Source organism: Schistocerca gregaria, chromosome 5, assembly GCF_023897955.1.
Source record: "Schistocerca gregaria isolate iqSchGreg1 chromosome 5, iqSchGreg1.2, whole genome shotgun sequence".
Lineage (NCBI taxonomy): Eukaryota > Metazoa > Arthropoda > Insecta > Orthoptera > Acrididae > Schistocerca > Schistocerca gregaria.
In genome coordinates, this window is record NC_064924.1 from 148299748 (window position 1) to 148321374 (window position 21627).

The following is a 21627-nucleotide window of genomic DNA, read 5'->3' on the forward strand; positions in this document are numbered from 1 at the left end:
GCAATCTCGTGGTTATCACACGCAGCCTGGCTCTAAATTTGTACGTCAATCTGTTGATTCGATCTGTTGTACCTGCCGGCCGCGGTGGTCTCGCGGTTCTAGGCGCGCAGTCCGGAACAGTGCGACTGCTACGGTCGCAGGTTCGAATCCTGCCTCGGGCATGGATGTGCGTGATGTCCTTAGGTTAGTTAGGTTTAAGTAGTTCTGGCTAAGTTCTAGGGGACTGATGACCACAGAAGTTGAGTCCCATAGTGCTCAGAGCCATTTGAACCATTTGAACCTGGTGTACCGCCATTTGTGAGCGGTATTCTAAGGGGTGTTTTCCAGCAGTATTACTCTCGCACATTTACCGCAGCTGTGACCCAACATGCTCTACAGAGTGTCGACAGGTTGCCTTGACCTGATCGGTCCCCGTCTCTGTCTCCAATAGATCGCATTTGAGGCATCACAAGACATCGACTCCAACGTCATCGACAACCAGTACTAACCATTTCTGTATTAACCGACCAGGTGCAACAGGCACGGAATTCCAGCCCACAAACCGGCATTCGGCACCTGTACAACACAAGGCATGGCTGTCTGCGTTCATTATTTTGGTTGTTGGCTGTTTATTAATGTACCAGAATTTCATATCTGCAATGGCTTATCTCATACTTACATTAATCCGTGATCTTGCAATGTTATCTAGACAAGCGTAGTTTCGAAATTTCATTACTGTACGTTAATTATTTTTGGACACTGCGATTTTTTCCGTGTGTCTATCAGAACTACTGGTATGTGAAATAAACTGTAGGTAGCAACTAGTAGAGCGCTAAGGTCACGTAGGTTTGATTGAGATAGTATTAACCCAACATTAAAATAAATTATATGAGAATCTCAATTTCAACCTAGGATACAGAACAGGTTTCTTTGGCTTTAAGACGAATCCGGTACATCCGCTTTTAAAACATCGAATCCTTCCATTGCCAGTTCACTGTGATAAGGTCTGAAAAACAACTAAAACTGTCCACTTGGGTATAGCATAAGAAATGAAAAAAAAAAGAGAGCAACAAGTAGACAACAATATAATGAGGAGATTATCTCTCGTACTCACCAGAGAAGTTCATGACTGCCGTCATGACGTTCATTATGACGGCTGCACTTGTTGTCTCATGCCCCATCGAGATCAACTTTTGTCCAAATAACACGCTGAACACTGAGATGAGGGCTTGACTGGTCATCTGCAGAGAAACAATAAAACATAAGCAGTGGCATCGTAAGAGTCGTCTGCACAGGATATTAACTATTGCACGTTGTAGTAACACCACCTTTACAATTTGTTTTTTCTATTCCTGAGTGTCCCAGGACACCTTTCTTTAAAAAAATATTTGTTACTTATATTAATTTTTGTATCTCTGTGACATCTTACGCCTTTCAAATGATTATTGACAATGACAAATCTGCGTTTACAGTCTGGAATCATAGATAACAAGGATATATACAAGGAGTAATCGGGGATTTTATCTCGAGTGTCGATTACATGATAAACAGCAGTTCTATAGGTGGAGGGTGTTACAAATGCGAAGTTGGTTCCTCATCAATCATGTGATGTCAGTGAACTTGCATACAGAAAGGCGGTTATAACTTGTTTCAGGAACAATTTCACAATAATGTGCGGAGAGTGATTTGTTTTGTGAATGCAAGTTTCCCCACAGTGTGTTTAATATAAAAATATTGCTACATTTATCGGAAACACTGAATAGTTTGGTTATTAAAGAACTATTGTTTTCGTAACAGGCATTTGGGAGATGAATTAAGCACCACGGTCTGATCGTTGTATCGTTTAGTTTCATAATTAATTACTTTTGATCTTCTTTAATTAAGAGGGGAGCCAACTGGAAAATTACTAGATGTAGTGGGCTAGCCTACTGATTTTTTTAAATTCCTAAATTTTCATGGCTGCAACATTGTTTAAGTGTGAGTTCCACTGACAGTCATCTAGTTTGTATTCTTACAGAAATACGATCATTCTGTTTGTTAAGTAAAGGGACAACCTATTGCTGTCCAAAATAAAGGGCATTGTAAGAGTTGTCGTTGCGATTCCAAAAATAACGAAACACAAAAATCAAGAAAATGAATTTTTATCTATACGTAGCATTATTTGTGAATAGATCTCTTGTAAGACACTTAACATTTAAATCATATTGCATTATACATTATTTTAAGTGGGTTTATGTTTAATTCACATGCGGATAAGATTTTGTCAAACTAAAAAAAATTGTTTGAAGAGATCCCATATAATTAAGGATGAAAATTTTTTCCACAAATGGGGATAGCAACTGTTGTCTATACGTGGTCATACTCGTAAATGCTGTTTCACACGTTGGTAATACAAGCGCAAAGTTCTATGACTGTTTCTAAATTTTTTCACCACAGCCAGTGCTATACACCTACCATGAAGGCTTTTCAGCGGTCAGTTTAAGTCGAAATTTCATTGTCGCTCGACGTGCTCAACAAGAAAATGTACGTCCGAAATCATCTGCGAATAGTGTAGTAGCATTATCTTAAACAGGACTTGAGACTGCTTTTAATGCTACTGGCTTGTCTGAGAACAACTGTATAAAGCATTCTGAAAAGTTTTCACTAAATGAGAAATACAACAGTACTCAGCAGTAAATGCACTTGCTTTAAGAAGAGCGGATATAGATGTTCAGGGAAACGATGGAGACATACGAAGAATAAGAATGTTTATCAAAATGCTGCCTCTCTTGCCTAATGGTCCGTTTCCTCCATTGGTATTAAAGGGTCAAGTTCCTTCCCTTATTTTTTTTTATGTCATCATTTGTACAGGACTCCTTACTCCGAGCCTCAGGGTTCACGTTGTTTCCCATTGCTCAATACTATGGACCCTTAAGTTCGGAAGGAGATTGTACCTAAACATTCCTCATTGCTTTCTTCAGAAAAATCACTTCATGTGTCATTAAACTTTATTTCTATTACCATTCGTATTTACGGTGTTGTCAAGTATCGAGAGAGGTGCAAGAAGTACTGACCACTGCAGAGATACTGCACAGCAAAGTCAAATGACGAGGCGCCAATGAGATGCTACGGAGACGCCGTGCCTGCCGTAGTTCCGAGCGGCCACGGCAGCGCCCCTCCCATGAAATAGCGTCGTCAGAGACCAGGAGGGCACTTCAGTTCGAGTTCGGATGCTGCCCACTTCCAGGAAGTTCCTGTCGGAGTATCGTCGTTGTGCTGCCGTTTCGCCGTGACACAGCCCGTGTCAACCGTCGGGGAGTGAAGTGGCATCCTTCTCCTGTGATCTGTGTCTACCCGCCATTGCTATCAGAACTGTGTCAGCAAGTGTCTACGAACTAGCGTTTCCTAGTGACTGTAGTGAAGCCACGTTACAGTCACTATGAACTTGTATCAATTCGCGACTCAGTAATTGCTGTTCATTTAGTGTTTTCTGAACCGCAAGTCCACGTGTGCAGTTTGATAGCTACAGCCGAGCCTGGCGAGGCAAGAAAAGTTTTGTTTTAACTAATAAAGTGTTACTTATGTAGAGGGCTCTAATTAATTGAGTTATTACTAGGCACTTCAGTGTTCAAGGAATCGGACAACAAAAAAGGGTTCAAATTACTCTGAGCACCATGGGACTCGACTGTTGAGGTCATAACCTAGAACTACATAAAGTTAACCAACCCAAGAACATCACACACATCCATGCTCCAGGCAGGATTCGAACCTGCGACCGTAGCGGTCGCGGGACAACAAAATCTAAACTAATAGAGATGCGACTATGAGACTTGATATCGGCCAGTCTTTACATATTTACCCTTCGGTGTGACGTATTTTTCCCAGCGATTAATGACTTTTTTTTATCAATCTGACTTCTGATTGGTTTGCTGCGGCCCGCAACCAGTTCCTCTCCTGTGCTAACCTCTTCATTCCAGACTACAACCTGCAACCTACCTTGTCAATTATGAATGACTTGGTAGCATCCATAAGATTTCCGTAGGAAGCTCTTGTGACAGTCTGTGCATCAGGAGCATAAACTATTAGCACCACACCATGGCTATACCAAAGAACACTGTGACTCACCGTGCCTCATGGTTGTTGAGTCTTTTGCATTTTGGTGATGTTGAAATCTCATGGTGCCATTGCTTATTTTGCTGTTTTGTTTCCCAGCACTATTTCATGGTGACTATGAGGCAAAAGAGGCCATTTGGATTGACCTGAGACAGCTGGACTACTTCCGCTGCTGCCTGAGATCGGTGGGTTTTTGAACAGCTGTGAGCAGTCGTGGCACCCAGAAGTCGACGAATTTTGTTAAAAAGTCATGAAGATATGTTAAATATTAATGTATTAGGTATCTTTCATGTTTTCCACTGTCACCTCGACTGTGAATCGCCAGTCTTTCCATTTTAGTTTTTTTTTTTTTTTTGCTTAGTGTTGGTATGACATTTCGACTCCGTCACTTAGGCTTGTTTGACTACGCTGGAAGCGACTGCGCCACCTAATCATTGTGTCATATGATGTGCATCGTTGTCGTACACATCCACCAACACTTCACGGATTGTGACAACGTTGTTCCCCATCAAATGCAGATAATGAATTACCGCACGTTACTCCAAATTATCAAAGAGATTTGGCGAATTTATTTGGCTCGTCTAGCGGAGTGCTCCAGTATCGTGGAGCGAAGATTTAAATGGCTACATGTAAAAGGCAATGTCATGACTAACAGACTTACTAACTGACTCACAATCGTCCAGCACAAACCGCTAAGGATAGAAACTTAAAATTTGGAGAAGGCTTGGATGTTATACTGTAGGTGTCGCTTAAGAAGAGATTTTTCGAAATTCCAACCCTAAAGGGAGAGATATAGGGGATGCATTTTTTTCTTTCTGAACAATGTCTCTATTATGGTTATTTGGAGGCTATACAAATGAAAATTGGCATTTGGTTCCTCGGTCAGAAATAAAGAAATACGTGTTTCAGTATTTTTGGAAATGTAACCCTATGGGAGCGAAATAGTGCGTGAAAGCTTTTTTTGAAAATTTATCGTTATTAAAGAACTACTGAAGTATTTTTAAGCTACATAGATGAAGGTTGGTATTTAACTTCTCGGTTACAAATAAAAAAATAGTGTTTAAGTGTTTTGTGAAATTGAACCCCTAAGGGTTGAGATATGTGATGAGAACTTTTTGAAAATATTTCGTTATGAAAGCATTTTTAAACCTAGATCTACGATTATTTAAACTACGGTTCTCAGTTATAAATAAAAAATAAATGTGTTTCACTGTTTTGGGAAATTCAGCCCCTATAGGCTGAAACGGGGAATGAAAGTTTTTATAAAATATTTCATTGTTTAATCATTTTTCAAGATCAAGCTATGAAAGTTTGTATCTCGCTTTTCTGCTACAAATAAGAGATACGCTTGGTCTGCTTCTCGAAATTCAACCCCTAAGAGAGTGAAATAGAGAGTGAAACGTTTTATGAAAATATTTCATTGCGAAAGTATTTTTAAAACTTAATATCCGAAAATTTATGTGTGGCTTCTAGGTTGGAAATGAAAAAATACGTCTTTCAATGCTTCTCGAAAATGAGCCCCTAAGCGGATGAAACAGGGTCAGATTAATTCATCAACTCACCATCGCCCAGCCCAAACCTTTAAGGATAGAAACTTCAAATTTGGACAGGGTGTGGATCTTATACTGTAAGCATTATTTAAGAAGGGATTGCCGGAAATTTCACTGCTAAGGGGCTGAAAGTAGAGATGAAAACTTTTTCAAAAGTAAGCCGGTGTTAAGAGTATTTTGAAGCTAGAACTACGAAAACTGATATCTGGTTTCAAAGTCAGAAAATAAAAAAAAATGTTTGTCAGCATTTTTGGTAATTCAGCCACCAAGGGAATAAAATAGTGAAAATAAATAATTACTTAAGAGCTACTAAAGAATTTTTCAAGGCTACGTCTATGACAACTTGTATTAGACTTCTTAGTCAAAAGTAAAAAAAAATCGTGTTTCAGTGTTTCTGAAGACTCATCCCGTAAAAGAGTGCAATAGGGCATGGAACTTTTGAAGAAAATTCTGCTTTAAAAATTGTGAAGCTAAATTTATGAAAATTGGTATTTCAATTCTCGGTTAGGTATAAAGAAGTATTTGTTAGGGGGTGCGAATTGCTGTGGAAATATCTCCACAAGAACGCAAAAGGCATAAGTAACAAAAAATTTGGATCCAGCTACCAGACTCGCTTCTTGGTCAGAGGTATATTAGGAAAAGACCATTCTGATATGATCTTAATTAACATGAAAACCTTAAAATGTGTTTAAATTTGTGAACAACATGAAAAATCGATGAAATAAAAAGAAAAAAATCTTTTGATGCCATAGAGTATGAGCAAGCGAAGCAGCGGGCGCTAAGCTAGTGTGTACATGAACTTAAAACATGCATAACATGCATCTGCAGTCAAACCAAAAATTAAGCTAGTAACTTTATTCCGAGGTATAAATAAAACTTTATGACTACCTCTCGTTGACAGTCAGCTAAGATAATCTGTCTTTGTAAAATGGCTGTTGTTTTGAGAATTGGAACCAGCCACAATTCTCTACACAGTATTTGGGCGTCGCAAACAAATGTCTGCTGTCCACTTCATTAACCGCTAAGTGTTCTCCTTGGATTCCATTAGAACCAACGTTGTGCAGAATTAGAACAGGACAGTAATTTGATAACTTGAAAAGTTGAGACGCAGTACTTACGTAATTTAGTGCGACCCCCAGGACCACCATCCAGCCCCAGCCTCCATCAGGTGGAATGATTTCATATTCAGCTGTTTTCGCAGCAGTCATCTTCGGAACTGAAAAAAATACGTTAACGATTGTTACTGTTGGAGGATAAGCACCTTACAAGTACGACAGAACGTCAGTTATCAATGAAGACATTCAGGAAACTTACTTATTGTGTTCAATAAGAAATTTTTGAGCACTTCACTAAAATTAGCCCACGTCATACTCATGCTCTAAATAACCCCAAAATATACTATGTGAATGAGCACTTGTTAACAATTCCAAAAAACTGTTAAGCAGTGCAGAACAACGATATAAGTGGTCATCTTTGGTCCTCGTGGGTCTCAGAAGACAACTGAGAGAAAACCGCCACGTGACAGTGGATAAAGCATCTCTATATGAGTAACTCATGTTACAGGTTTTCAGTGTTGACATCATTTGTAATGCTACAAGCGTTAATTGGGACGGAAGATAACATACAAGGAATTCACTGAGGTCGCTACGACAGCAGGCAGCTTTGGTAAACTGCTCGTTGGGTTGCCTATCTGCAGGCAAGAACTATTTTGATCTGAGAGTAGGGAATGGATGATTTGTCTACCTCTTCTGACACGCCTGACGCCTAGTGGTAGGCATCTACGCTGTGATGTGTCTTACGATTCGTAGCCTGGAAAGAAGCTCTGTCTACTGATGTCATTGTTTTTTGTATGTCTTGTACTTTTATCACAACAGAAACTCTGGAGCTCGTATGTACGGATACCCCTGTGCTCGTAGGCACGACATGCCAGTTTATTCGATAGACGTTGAACTTGGGTCAATTGGATCAGCAGAAATACATTTCCTAAATAATAGAAAAAAAGTATGGGTCATATAGAACGTCAGCAGGTATTCATTTCTCAAATAATAGAGAAAACCGTAATTACTTCTACGTATCAAGTAGTCACACTGGTGATTATTCGTTCGCTTTCCAATATAATTTATGTACATTTTAACTTCCTTTTACATCTCAATAAACTATGCTCGAAGTTTTTCAGTTTCCCCAACTTTAAAGCGACAACCATATCCAGTTTCCCTAAGTGTCCTAATAGATGGTAGCCTTTTCTATAAGCTAGAGGTGGAAAATACCGTTTCAGCTGTAAATTTGTTTTATTGTCACGGCCGCTTTCGGGTTCTCGTAACACCACCCTCAGGTGTCGCAACTGTGCTGTGACCTCCGAGCGCCGCGATGGACGTGTACTAGGCACAGTTTGCTACCTATGAGCTCAGAACAAGGAGTCTGTAACATAAATGAGGCAAGTTTTGTATAAAGAGTAGTGGTTACCTTTCGAGTGCATAATCTTTCACTGTAACGCAAGGTCATTGGTGAACTAAGGCATGATTTCATCACAGTGGTGATACATTACACAGAATTATTTGTTTGTCACTTCTTGAAAATGCCCACAGATTCACATACACCGGATTCCAAAACACACTGGTTTTCCTTTCACATACGCATTGCATTGTTCTGATTAGTTTATTCCTCGACGATATTGCGTGATGCACTTCCATCGACTGCGATTCCGATTCAGGTCACAATTAATTAATTCACATCTCCGAAGTAACAAATTGTACTTAACTCACATTCGAGAGGCACTGGATTCAAAGCCCCATCGAGCCACTCATATTAAGTTAAAAATTATTTACAACAGTCTTGATCGTATAAAATATATATTAAAGTGGTAAAAGGTTTCAATCAGTTATGATCATCTTCGTACAAGATATTGGAATGCAGGTAACGTTACAATTTAGAGGGACACAGCAACAATGAAAGTTAAAAAATAAGACCTATAAAAAAAACACTGGAATATTTATACCCTAAGGTGATGAACGGAGACAGCGGGCGAAGCGCTAACTACCTATGTAGAGGTACAAACGTCAATTGCCTGGGTAAAGGCACAAAAGTTAACTCCCGACTAGCGTGAACACGTTATGGCTTGAATTGGAGAAGTTCCACACAACGTCTGCACATGAAGACAGTAGAAGCCAATGAGGCGAATTGTGAGGTAAAAAAGTGTAAAAAGTATTAAAATTATAAGGCCGAGACCAAAAGACAGAGATAATACATCAGATTACATCGGCCTTAACTACTATGAGCATTAGTTAATTACTAAAACAGTGGAAAAAAGAAATACGGATACCAATTTTGCAACAGTTCCCAACTACACAAGCTATTCCCGATATTCGACTTTTTTTGGTCTGTCTTGACTGGGATATTACGCCACCACCATAGTCGGGTACTTCGTTAACATTTTTAACTCTAATGCGCTCGTGAGGATACCTAAACAAAAATGACTTTCGTAAACGTTACGCTAAAACTAATTGCATCGACAGTTCGGTTCAAACTTAAAACTTAGAGACACTGCAGTTTCTTAGTCAGGAGGTCAGGGTGCCTGACGAATATAACGATGCAATTTGTCTGTTTTATACTGTTAAAATTCACAAAATAGTGGGATACAATTTACACAAACTTCAGTTTTACAATTTATAAGTGCTCGAATAAGCCCGTGGTGTAATAAGACCACTCAATGAAGACTAAAAAGGGTTGAATGTGAGAAATAATTCGTGGAGTTCTAATTTTTGTACAGCGCTAGGAGGGAATGCCATGAACAGCGTACTAGAAATCGTGGCTGGTGACGGATGAGTGGTGAGCGAGGAGAAGCTTTTGAGGGCCACTTTTGTACATTTTTCTTAAGTAACTTGAAAACTACGGCCTCTAGTGGAAACGTGTCCCAGTAGAAATTATAACTACACTCATGCTCATAAATGAAAGATAATGGTGATACATGGTGAAAGAACGCTCTGGTGGGTGGTTTGCGGATTTAAATCACCTCGGGGTATGACCATGAGGCGCATTTGACCTGCGGCCGTCGCACGGTGGCGCTGGCAGCAGCCCACATATGCAGACGTGTGTTGGTGAATTTCAGAGTACAGGGCAGCGACTAACACATATTTATGATGTTATGAGGGGTAGGATACTAGGACGACTGGAAGCTGGTCAAAGCAGGCCGCAACACAGGCGATCCGTGTGGCACAAAGTGTGATATCAGGATTATGGCAACGATTCCAGCAGACAGGAAACGTGTCCAGGTGCTACAGTACGGGACGTCCACAGTGTACAGCACCACAAGAAGACCGATAACTCACCATCAGTGCCCGCAGACGGCCACGGAGTACTGCAGGTAGCCTTGCTCGGGACCTTACCACAGCCACTGCAACAGTTGTCTCCAGAGACATGGTCAACAGACGACTGAACAGACATGGTTAATTCGCCCGGAGACCTGCAATGTGCATTCCACTGACCCCTGGTCAAAGGAGAGCCCGTAAAGCCTGGTGTCAAGAACACTGTACATGTTCATTGGAACAGTTGTCCCAGGTTATGTTCACTGACTAGTCCAGGTATAGTCTGAACAGGATTCCCCGGGTTTGCATCTGCCTTGAACCAGGAACCAGGTACCGACCCCTTAATGTCCTTGAAAAGGACCTGCATGGAGGTCATAGTTTGATGGTGTGGAATGGGATTATGATTGGTGCACGTACACCTCTGCATGTCTTTGAAGGAGGAACTGTAACAGGTCAGGTGTATCGGTCGTCATGTTGCACCAGTATGTCCGCCTTTTCATGGCTGCAGTGGGTACCACCTTCCTCGTGACGGATGATAACGTACGGCCCCATCGAGATGCCAGCGTGGAGGGGTACCTTGAAACAGAAGATATCAGGGGAATGGAGTGGCCTCCCTGTTCTCCAGACCTGAACACCATGGTGCACGTCTGGGTGGCTCTCGGTCGACGTTTCGCTGCACGGCTTCAAATCCCTAGAACACGTGAGATGCTCAGACAGGCATTGGTGCAAGAATGGGAGGCTATACCCCAGCAGCAGCTGGACCACCTGGTCCAGAGTATGCCAACGCCTTGTGCGGCCTGTGTACGTATGTATGGTGATCATATCCCATATTGATGTCAAGGTACATGGACAGGAAGGAGTGGTGTTTTGTAGCACATGTGTTTCGGGACAGTATTCTAAACTTACCACCAATACAGAGGACTTAGAGATCTTTGTCGTGTGTGTTCCCTAAGTGCCTATGTTATTAGCACCAGTTTTGTGTAGTGCCACGTTGTGTGGCACCACATTCTGCAATTATTCTTAATTTATGAGCATTATTGTACATTAAATATCATACAAAAAGGTCATACTCGTATTTTTGTAATGCAAATACACTCCTGGAAATGGAAAAAAGAACACATTGACACCGGTGTGCCAGACCCACCATACTTGCTCCGGACACTGCGAGAGGGCTGTACAAGCAATGATCACACGCACGGCACAGCGGACGCACCAGGAACCGCGGTGTTGGCCGTCGAATGGCGCTAGCTGCGCAGCATTTGTGCACCACCGCCGTCAGTGTCAGCCAGTTTGCCGTGGCATACGGAGCTCCATCCCAGTCTTTAACACTGGTAGCATGCCCCGACAGCGTGGATGTGAACCGTATGTGCAGTTGATGGACTTTGAGCAAGGGCGTATAGTGGGCATGCGGGAGGCCGGGTGGACGTACCGCCGAATTGCTCAACACGTGGGGCGTGAGGTCTCCACAGTACATCGATGTTGTCGCCAGTGGTCGGCGGAAGGTGCACGTGCCCGTCGACCTGGGACCGGACCGCAGCGACGCACGGATGCACGCCAAGACCATAGGATCCTACGCAGTGCCGTAGGGGACCGCACCGCCACTTCCCAGCAAATTAGGGATACTGTTGCTCCTGGGGTATCGGCGAGGACCATTCGCAACCGTCTCCATGAAGCTGGGCTACGGTCCCGCACACCGTTAGGCCGTCTTCCGCTCACGCCCCAACATCGTGCAGCCCGCCTCCAGTGGTGTCGCGACAGGCGTGAATGGAGGGACGAATGGAGACGTGTCGTCTTCAGCGATGAGAGTCGCTTCTGCCTTGGTGCCATGGTCGTATGCGTGTTTGGCGCCGTGCAGGTGAGCGCCACAATCAGGACTGCATACCACCGAGGCAGACAGGGCCAAAACCCGGCATCATGGTGTGGGGAGCGATCTCCTACACTGGTCGTACACCTCTGGTGATCGTCGAGGGGACACTGAATAGTGCACGGTACATACAAACCGTCATCGAACCCATCGTTCTACCATTCCTAGACCGGCAAGGAAACTTGCTGTTCCAACAGGACAATGCACGTCCGCATGTATCCCGTGCCACCCAACGTGCTCTAGAAGGTGTAAGTCAACTACCCTGGCCAGCAAGATCTCCGGATCTGTTCCCCATTGAGCATGTTTGGGACTGGATGAAGCGTCGTCTCACGCGGTGTGCACGTCCAGCACGAACTGCTGGTCCAACTGAGGCGCCAGGTGGAAATGGCATGGCAAGCCGTTCCACAGGACTACATCCAGCATCTCTACCATTGTCTCCATGGGAGAATAGCAGCCTGCATTGCTGCGAAAGGTGGATATACACTGTGCTAGTGCCGACATTGAGCATGCTCTGTTGCCTGTCTCTATGTGCCTGTGGTTCTGCCAGTGTGATCATGTGATGTATCTGACCCCAGGAATGTGTCAATAAAGTTTCCCCTTCCTGGGACAATGAATTCACGGTGTTCTTATTTCAATTTCCAGGAGTGTAGTTGGCACGTAGCGAGCGACAGAATATGAAAATCTCACGTGTGTCTTTTGAAGGCCAGATGCAATATTTAGGGATGCATAAAACGTCATCAACAGGCGGGAACACATAATCACCCAGAAACATTATCGAAAATGACCATTTGGTGATCCATGTGTTGTAATGTGCAGATGCATGATGTTGCATGCGCGTACTGATCTCCACATCTTTGAACACGGTCTGTGAAGAGTCAATGCTATTGTGACCTTGTACTCGTTGCCTATTTGTGTCCTGTCAGAGAGTGGATTCATTTCTATGGATGACAGTGTGCGACCGTATCGAACAGACAGATGAAAGAGCTCTTGGAACGACAGGATATTCGGTGACTGGACTGGTCTGCTCGTTAACCCAACTTAAGGGGGGGTAGGACGTCAAACGGGCCGACTTGGAGCAGGAGAGACACCACAGGACATTTTAATTTCCACTGTCTATACTTTTACAAATAAATCCATAAAACTCTAACAGCATGACCAGGAAGGAGTTCTCCATCCTTCCTGGTCATGGTTACAAAGTTTTATGAATTTAATTGTAAAAGTATCGACAGTGGAAATTAAAATGTCCTGTAGTGACTCTCCTGCTCTAAGTCGGCCCGTTTGACTTCCTACCCCCTTAAAATTTCATCAAATACGTGTAGGATGAGTTAGGGAGACATACAGCATCAGGTGTATATACACCAACCACAATAAAGCTGTTGTGAACTGGACTGGTGGGGGGGATCATAAACCGCTGTGGCTTCAGGGTAATTATCGTCTTTGAATAAAAACGTCAATTCTGTTCGTATCATTACGTATTTCTTTCCATTACCTTCTTTAATATATGTGCTGGTTTAAGCTGTCGCCAAAGATGTAGTGCCAAAGATCTTGCGAAGATAGATAATAGACGATCAATCAAGCTTGCCTCTCACGAGAGAGACCAGCGACGCTTCAACAAGCAACAGCCGCAACGCCCTCTCGACCGCAGGTTTTTAGGCTGGCACCACTGATTGGGAGGCTTCACTCACTAGCACAGTCACTGACTCAGTACAGTACTCCAGGTTGGCATCTGTTATTCATTTGCGCAGCTGAATAGTTCACCACAGACTACGCCAGTTCTTAGCGTCCAGCTTAATGTAATAGCAAGAGTATCGATATTGTCTGCAAGAGGACTATTACGGAAGACCTTGTACCACAACACATTATTAAAGTTACGTAGCAGTTATATGTTCACGTAAATAAAAAACCATATGAAACCACGTGTGCATTTGTGTTGTACAAAGAGGATACGAGCCATTCATAACCACATCCTCTCCCTCGCTTCCTTAGTTCAAGACTCCACAGTGGCGACGAGTATACAGCAGTACACTACAGCAGTTCCTTCTATGTGTGGTCCATGCTTCATCGATTTGGCAGTGATACATCATGCGACAGCTACTTTCGTCCTTACGTTTTTCAAACCAGGGTAGGTGAATGTAGGTTGAAAGGACAGCGTCAGGGCCCCTGCTTCGTCAAATATCTTGCCCATTTGACCCTGACGCTGAGTTGCCAGGTGCACGCTTAGCCGTCTAGTGAGGACAAGCGGCGTGTCGGACTGTAAATGAGGGTATGACGAGCAGATTACAGTCAGCAATCTCTGACAAATAAGCAGATAACTACCGATAACGTCGACACGTCTCTTATTGACAAGAGTAATTTTCCGCGATATATCGACGACACAATCTATGACCCATTTAGCATTTTTTATTTCAGATTACACACTTCAGAGAAGAGGAATCTGTGGCAGAACTTGACAAGAAGAACGGATCGGTTGGTAGAACACATTCTGAGGCATCAAAGGATCAGCAGTTTAGTCCTGGAGGAAAGCGTGGAGAGTAAAAATCGTAGAGGAAGACCATGAGATGGATACAGTAAGCAGATTCAGAAGGACGTAGGTTGCAGTAGGTACTCGGAGATGAAGACGCTTGCACAGGATAGTGTAGCATGGAGAGGTGCATCAAACTAGTCTCTGGACTGAAGACCATAAATATGTATAAGGAAATATAAGTGTGCCTGTCTTAAGGCTCGGTGAAGGTTTATTCTATCTTCTCCAACAGTAACACAGCTGCTTGCCAAAGTTCTTTTTTTCATCAGCATCATCATAACCATCGTAGTCATATATTAGAGCTAGTGGCATGGTACACCACAAAACTGTTCACAACATATTCTGAAATGTGGTCAGTATTTCGTTTTCCTACGGACTTTATTGCACACCAGTTTTTTTCCATGTGTTGAACGTGACCGTTCTGTTTATTCGGTATTTTATTTTTTTATATCTGCACCCGAACGCATAGTTAATTGCCGACTAGTACCAACGTTACTCTTATGATCTGGAAGCAAGTCTCCTGCTACATTGCGGTAAAACCTCATTTCCGAGAAATTCAGATTCTCTTATGTGATCGGAAGACAGAATTCAACTTTCGCACCCGGACAACGACGGACTTTGTTTAGTTTGGGCAGTGTTTCGTTAAGAACATTACATTTTAGTGTTCGTCAAGTTGTGCCACAGAAGTTCCTGGATGTCTGAAGATTAATTTCATCATAGTCCTATTTTGTACAATCACAATCACGTTCCAAATATTGCAGTTCAGTTATTTGATCGATTATTTGCCCATTTATTACAGTCTTTGCTCTTATTGCTTACAATCAGCGAAATGCCATCACTCTAGATTTACTTACGGAAATTTTCGTGTTTCTTATACCAAAACAAGAAACTTAGGTCCTAAAACGCGTACCTTAACAGCTATGAGCACTTGTTAACCTTCGCTAATGTGAAACGCATCTCTTCTGTTAAACAAGTGCTTATAGCATGGATTTAGAGCCCATGTTTACAAAACATACTTTTCTTATTTTGGTATAAGGAACCTGAACTGCAATGGGAATTTAGTTATTCCCTGTATACGAGGTAACTGATGACCTCAGATGTTAAGGCCCATAGTGCTCAGTTCCCTGTATATGGTTCGGTTTACACATCGCTGCCTCTATTTCATTTAAACCATTCCCCTTATGATCTGGTCGTCAGCAAATAGAAGTTTGTGAAATTTTCCTTTTTGTGTTTCAGTTTGAACTATTTAGTTGTAGGCTCGGGAAATAATTTTGCTGTTCTTAAATTCGTCCATGAAACGGTGACTGCCTGCAACGTCACCCTGTTTGGGTGTTTTTTGTCTTGCGCTGAAGTTAATTATGAATAAGGAAGTTCGTAAGATATTGTGTTTGTGACCAGAAACAAATAGGCAAATGAAGAGCACATCTTCAATCTATAAAGCTACGTATGGTGTGTCGTGGAGGATACCTGGTGTGCAAGTGATTCCGTCACTCCATCCTTCTGACTCTCGTCTCCCCTCCTGGCCCCTCTCTCTAAACATCTCCTTTTCGAATGTGCAACAGACGGTTTGCATACGTATAATCCCGAATTTATGCAATATTAACCTCATGGTAGGCCTAATTACGCGAAATTGGGTGTGAGGGCGTGTGATATATTGCTTGGTTCGTCCATAGACAAAAATTTTGTGACAAAACTGTCGATGCGATAAGTAGCGTCTCACACTGGAAAGTGTTCGTCTTTGAATAAATGATGCAGTGACGTATCGCACTGCTCTTGTTTCAAACTCTCTCTCCCTTCGTTTAATACAACATGATAAAGATACCAGATATGGGTTTTCTAAAGAACAAACTACTTTCTTCAGTGGATGAAAGACATTTCATTTTATCATTTCGTCATATTCACCCAGGCCTGTCTGCTCCTGTGGTAAGGTGGGTGAGCATATTGTTAAGCATTTGACACCCGTAGTCAATTCAAATGACATAGCTTACTAAGAACTTCAATCTGGACGGCGAATTTTACACATATTTTACACATCACCGTTTCTGCGTTTTGAAACATCACTGCACTATCGTTTGTTACATGTCCTACTACACAGCTCTGATGACCTCGTCATGGCAAATGTCGAATTTAGTTATTTGTGAAATTTAAAAAAATGGTTCAAATGGCTCTGAGCACTATGGGACTTAATATCTGAGGTCATCAGTCCCCTAGAACTTAGAACTACTTAAACCTAACTGACCTAAGGCCATCACACACATCCATGCGCGAGGCAGGATTCGAACCTGCTACCATAGCGGTCGTGCGGTTCCAGACTGAAGCGCCTAGAATCGCTCAGCCACACCGGACAGCGTGAAATTTAAAAAATAATTCAATATCTACACGGAATTCATTAGTAAAAGTGATAAAAATGATCTTTGCCTCTTAACACCGAGATGATGTATTTTTGCTTAAATATTCTCATACACGATAGTTTATCCGCCTGCGATTTTTACATGCAGACAAAGAAACGTTCAGTTATGACAGTGATTTAAAATCATATCATACATAAGATCGATAAGTAGTTAAATCTAGTTTATCCTGGAAAAATTTTCATGTGTTTTATTATTTGAAATACTGACACACTCATGTTTAAAACCAGCAAAACACCTTAACGACTGGAGATATGATGCTCATATTCGTAGTACATGGAAATTAGCACGGTCTGCAGAAATCATTAGCATTTCAGTCATCTGAGTTCTACATGTATCCTATTGCCTAGTAGGCACAGGGTCCGCTTTGGCTCCTGATAACTTGTTTGATGCGTGATGGCATCGACGCGTATGAGGCGTGAATGGCGTCTTATGGTGTAGCAACCATGCTACATTCACCAGGTTCCAAAGTTCATCTGTGGTGGTTGGCATAGGGTCACAGCGCTGTGAGCGTGTTATCTCCATATCCCATGCAGTTTCGATTGGCGTCAAGTTTGGTGGTCTAGCGGGCCAGGGCAAAAGGCCGACATCCTGCGACACCATGAAGTCACGTGTTCGTGCAGCAAACTGTGGTCGTGCATTCTCTTGCTAATAAGTGCCGTCTGGGGAGTTGTGCAGAGAGTGTATGGCTACGGGTTGCAGGATGCCATGCAAGAAGTTCACATTGCTCACAATGCACTGAGAAACACCAATTGTGATTTGTGGTTTTGCCCAGCAGCACCCCACACCTTAAGGCCTTGAGATGGCGCAGTATGTCTCGTGCGAATGCAGTCAGTGTGATGTTGCTCCCCTTGCCTGCGGCGAACCAGAATGCGGCCATCATTTGGAGACAATCAGAACCTGGATTCGCACGAAAACACCATCTGATGCCATTCCTGTCCCCAATGACGTCGTTCCGCACACCATTGGCGTCTAGTATATTTCTGCACTTTCGTCAAGGGTAGACGGAGAAGTGGAGACGCGCACTTAACCCATGTCGTAATAACGGAGACAGACTGATAGTGTAGGATGTGTTTCACTGTTCCACTGTTGCGCCAGAGCCGAGGAGGCCGCAGAACTGTCCTGCAATGCCATTCGGATGAGGTGTCGATCTTCCTGGGGACTGCTGCGTCCTGACCCATCTCCTCGTGTTCTACGGCCGTCCGTGAACCGTTCTACACACATCCGTTGCACTGCCGAAACACTTAGTCCCACATGAAACAGCAACTTCCCGATTCGGTCCATCTCATCCTTTCATGACAATAATGCGCCCTCTTTCAAACTCACTGATTTGTCGGTACGGTTCGCGCATACCTCTGCGAGGCATCCTGCGCGTCTGCTCAGGTCACACTGATCCATAATCTTGGGTTTATGGCGACAACGAAACCCGCAGGCACATTTTACCCGTAGGTGGTGTTGCGCCGCGATATCGATGTTGACCTTCACAAGGCGGGCTAACATAGTTCAAATGTTAATCATTTCAGCAGAACATACTAATGTGCACCCCGTGTGAATATGAACGCCTTATTTCTAGTCGAAATTAGAATTAATTTTAATACCTTCAGCTGCTGACGGGCGTATATATATATATCAACGGGGACAGCTGCAAATGTGTGTCAGGATCGGGACTCGAACCCGGGATCTCCTGCTTCATGGCACACGCTCTGTCCATCTGAGCCATTGAGGACACAGAGGATAGTGCGACTGCAGGGACTATCTCACGCACGCCTCCCGCGAGGCCCACATTCTCATCTTGTATATCCACACACTGCATTCTTAGTGTCTCACCCCAACTCACTCATTACTTGTGGAAGACATTCTTACCAATTCCCGTAAGAGATCGGGGAATATGTGTGCATCGGCACTGAAGAAGGTCATGGCCGGTATTCCCAGAACTATATACTTACTTGGATATGGTGTCTGTTCTTTCGGACACCACATCCACATAAGTATCTATTTCTAGTCAGTCAAGGCGTTCTGTTTTTTTCTGAACATGAACCTAGTTAGCTTACATGCAACGCCACATTACTGGAGAACTAATAGCAAGGGAGACACTAATACGTGGAGAACACATCCAACACAGAGTGCTGTTATACAAGCAGGAGGTAGTCACTCACATTGTGGAGGTGGCGTTAGGCAACGTTTGGAAACAGCGCGACTACTGGTTCTTTCAATGCAATCTAAAGTTATCACCCGCCTTACTTAATATCTATGATGATGTTACGGATTTCAGTGCTTTTCCTAGGATGGAGATGTTGTATGATTTCGTATGTAGTATTTTTCAGTTTACTCTTATGTAGGTAACATTTCCACCTCGTGTTAAAAAACGTGTGTGGTGCACAACATAAAAGAAGAATGATCAGTTTGACTGTTTCTCAGCCACTTCCAAGATCTTACAAACTTTAGCATTATGAACATGTAAACTGTAATAGCTTGTAGTTTAAATATTTCTTGTGTTTAATATTGTCCATTTCTTAAAGTGTAATTTCAACCAAAGATTATGGTGTACAGAATCGTATGCAACTGGATTGTATCATTTCTTATAATGTTTGGTTATCTGATAATCAGTGTTTCCCGGAGATGGACCAATAAGCCGAAAACTAAATAGAAATAAGTGTCAGAAGAACGAAAGAAGTGAACTTCTTACTCAGCCTTAAGTATGGAATTGTTCTACCAAGAAGTAACGGAAGAATCCTTAAACAACTCTAAAGTCCAATTTCTTCTCTTGCAACCTTTCCTTTTCCACATGGAAGCTATAGAATTTCATTACACAATTTGTTTCTGGTTGTTCGTCACCTACCTGCCAGTAGTAAGTGTGAATGTTGAGAAGTTATTTTGAAATGTGGAATGAACATCGAAGAATCTGTTCGTTTTCAACTATGGAGAATCTGAAATAAATCTTTCGTTAAATACTGCGACGGTAAGTGTTCCCTTTTGTTCGGTCCTACAGCACGTTAATGGAGTTCGATATCTTTTCTTAATCCAGTCCCTAGAAATTTACAAGAATTCTTTGGGGTGTTTGTACACGATGTTAGCATAACTCTTTCGAATCCTAATTGTTGAAGAAGTATCCAACACCAGTATCTGAGCACCGAAAGTGTGACTCAACATTTACAATCACTATGCGTCAGTGATGTTCGTCGCAAACCTTTACGCATTGTGGAAGTATCTGTGACCACTGACGGAGTTATTAAGTTCGATGGCTCTCTTGGTACTGTCCGAAAGGAATATGCTAAGAGGTGGCAGTTGAATTTCAGTGTTTCTCCTTCATACTCGCTATAGCCCATAACCAAATAATATTTCCTATAGAATTCCTCAGTAATCGTCAGGAACCCTACATATTATAATACGGTGAAGAAAATTCCATCTTAGTATTTCAGCAGGTCACACCTCACCAATTATAAAACGTTACAATGTAAAGAGACGAAATGATGACTAATGAAGTATTTTCTTACCTGCAGGATTTACTGTGCCCAAACACGAGTGCTGAGTAGCGTCCTACTGTTCTGAAGCAGTTGAGGATTGCCACACAGAGCGTCGCTCAAAGTCTGACTGGTCGCTGTCGCTTCGTATCTGACATTAGCTCATCATCTTGATAACTACTCGTCTCCGTAACACGGGCTGCTACCGTGATGTCTGATGTTGCAATGAACAAGCAGCCTTGTTTGACTGCGAGATGCCACATGGATACGGCGGAGAAGCTTATCGCAGAAGTGCACACCCGCTGATTGTCACATGATCCACGCCATGCGGTGATCTTTATCATTCACCAGTCACATGATCAACTAAGACATCTGCTTTCATACTTCCGGGTTCTTACTGTCGACGACTGGAAGTCTTTGTGAATTTGTGAGCTAATTATATCATCACAATATCTTTGTAGACTACAGCCAATATTGCAATTAATTCTTATCCAAATATACAATATGTCCATTTCACGTCACTGACTCCCTCTATACCTCGAATGAGCCTTTGCGTTTTTCTTTTTCGCATATGCTAACTTCAAATTTCCGACATTCCGATCACCGATTGGCAGCATTCCCTCCTCGACAGGGTGATTGCTGATGATTTTTATTCAGAATGCAAACAGCGACTAGGTTCTAACTCGGAACAGGACATTTTGATGAATAGCTAGCAATGCTAGCCTGAGAACACTGGTAGTCAGTACATACTATACTTCAGTTAGGCGAATTATTGGAAACAGGAGATAATGTTGTCTTCTGATAATTATTTGGTCATGAGCAAGATACAGAGTGCTTATTTGTGAATGTCCTGGTATTAACCTGACGCCTTGTTAGCTAACCCGATTCTATTGTCTTAACAACATAGTATATATAAGGGATCCAACAGGTGAAAGGCTACGGCCGTGTCACAGTACTGATCTCTGTTGGTTCTATTTTCAGTTTCTCTGTGTTTGTTTTAATTTCTGTGTGCTAAAACACTTCATTTTTCTGTGATGTTCTAAAGCTTGCTTCTGTTCACTTTATCGAAAGCCTTCTCATAATCTATTAACGTGATGTATATGTTCAGGTTGTACTATCGTCGTTTTTCACTTAAATAGTGAGCATTTGTAACATTGTCTCTCTGTAAATCGATTTTGTTCCTCCATTAGAGAGACACGAGTTATCTTTCCGATTCTCTTCTTAATAATTCTTGGCAAAGTTCGTAAGAATCGTTTAGTACGCTTGTTCTTCCGGGGTTTGGCAGGTGTATCTTCTCCTTTTTTAATAGACTGGCATCATATACGCTGTCTTCAACGATTCAGTAACTACCACTGTCTTTGGGCACTTGTTTAAGAGGTGCAATTGTCCCCAACTGTAGGCTTAATCCTCTGTACCTAAGGAGTCATAAGTTGATTCTGCCAGGCCAAGCA

General features: G+C 42.5%; 1 protein-coding gene across 1 annotated transcript in view; it reads right to left on the reverse strand.

Moving 5' to 3' along the window:
- Window positions 1-20356, reverse strand: part of LOC126273046 (monocarboxylate transporter 2-like) — a 99232-nt gene extending 78876 nt beyond the window's left edge. The window contains exons 1-3 of the mRNA XM_049976442.1: window positions 20210-20356; window positions 6740-6837; window positions 1094-1220 (exon numbers count right to left, since the gene is read on the reverse strand). Of these exons, the coding sequence (XP_049832399.1) occupies window positions 1094-1220; window positions 6740-6829 (217 nt within the window). The 5' untranslated portion in view covers window positions 6830-6837; window positions 20210-20356. The remainder of the gene's footprint in view (window positions 1-1093; window positions 1221-6739; window positions 6838-20209) is intronic.
- Window positions 20357-21627: the final 1271 nt, after the last annotated feature.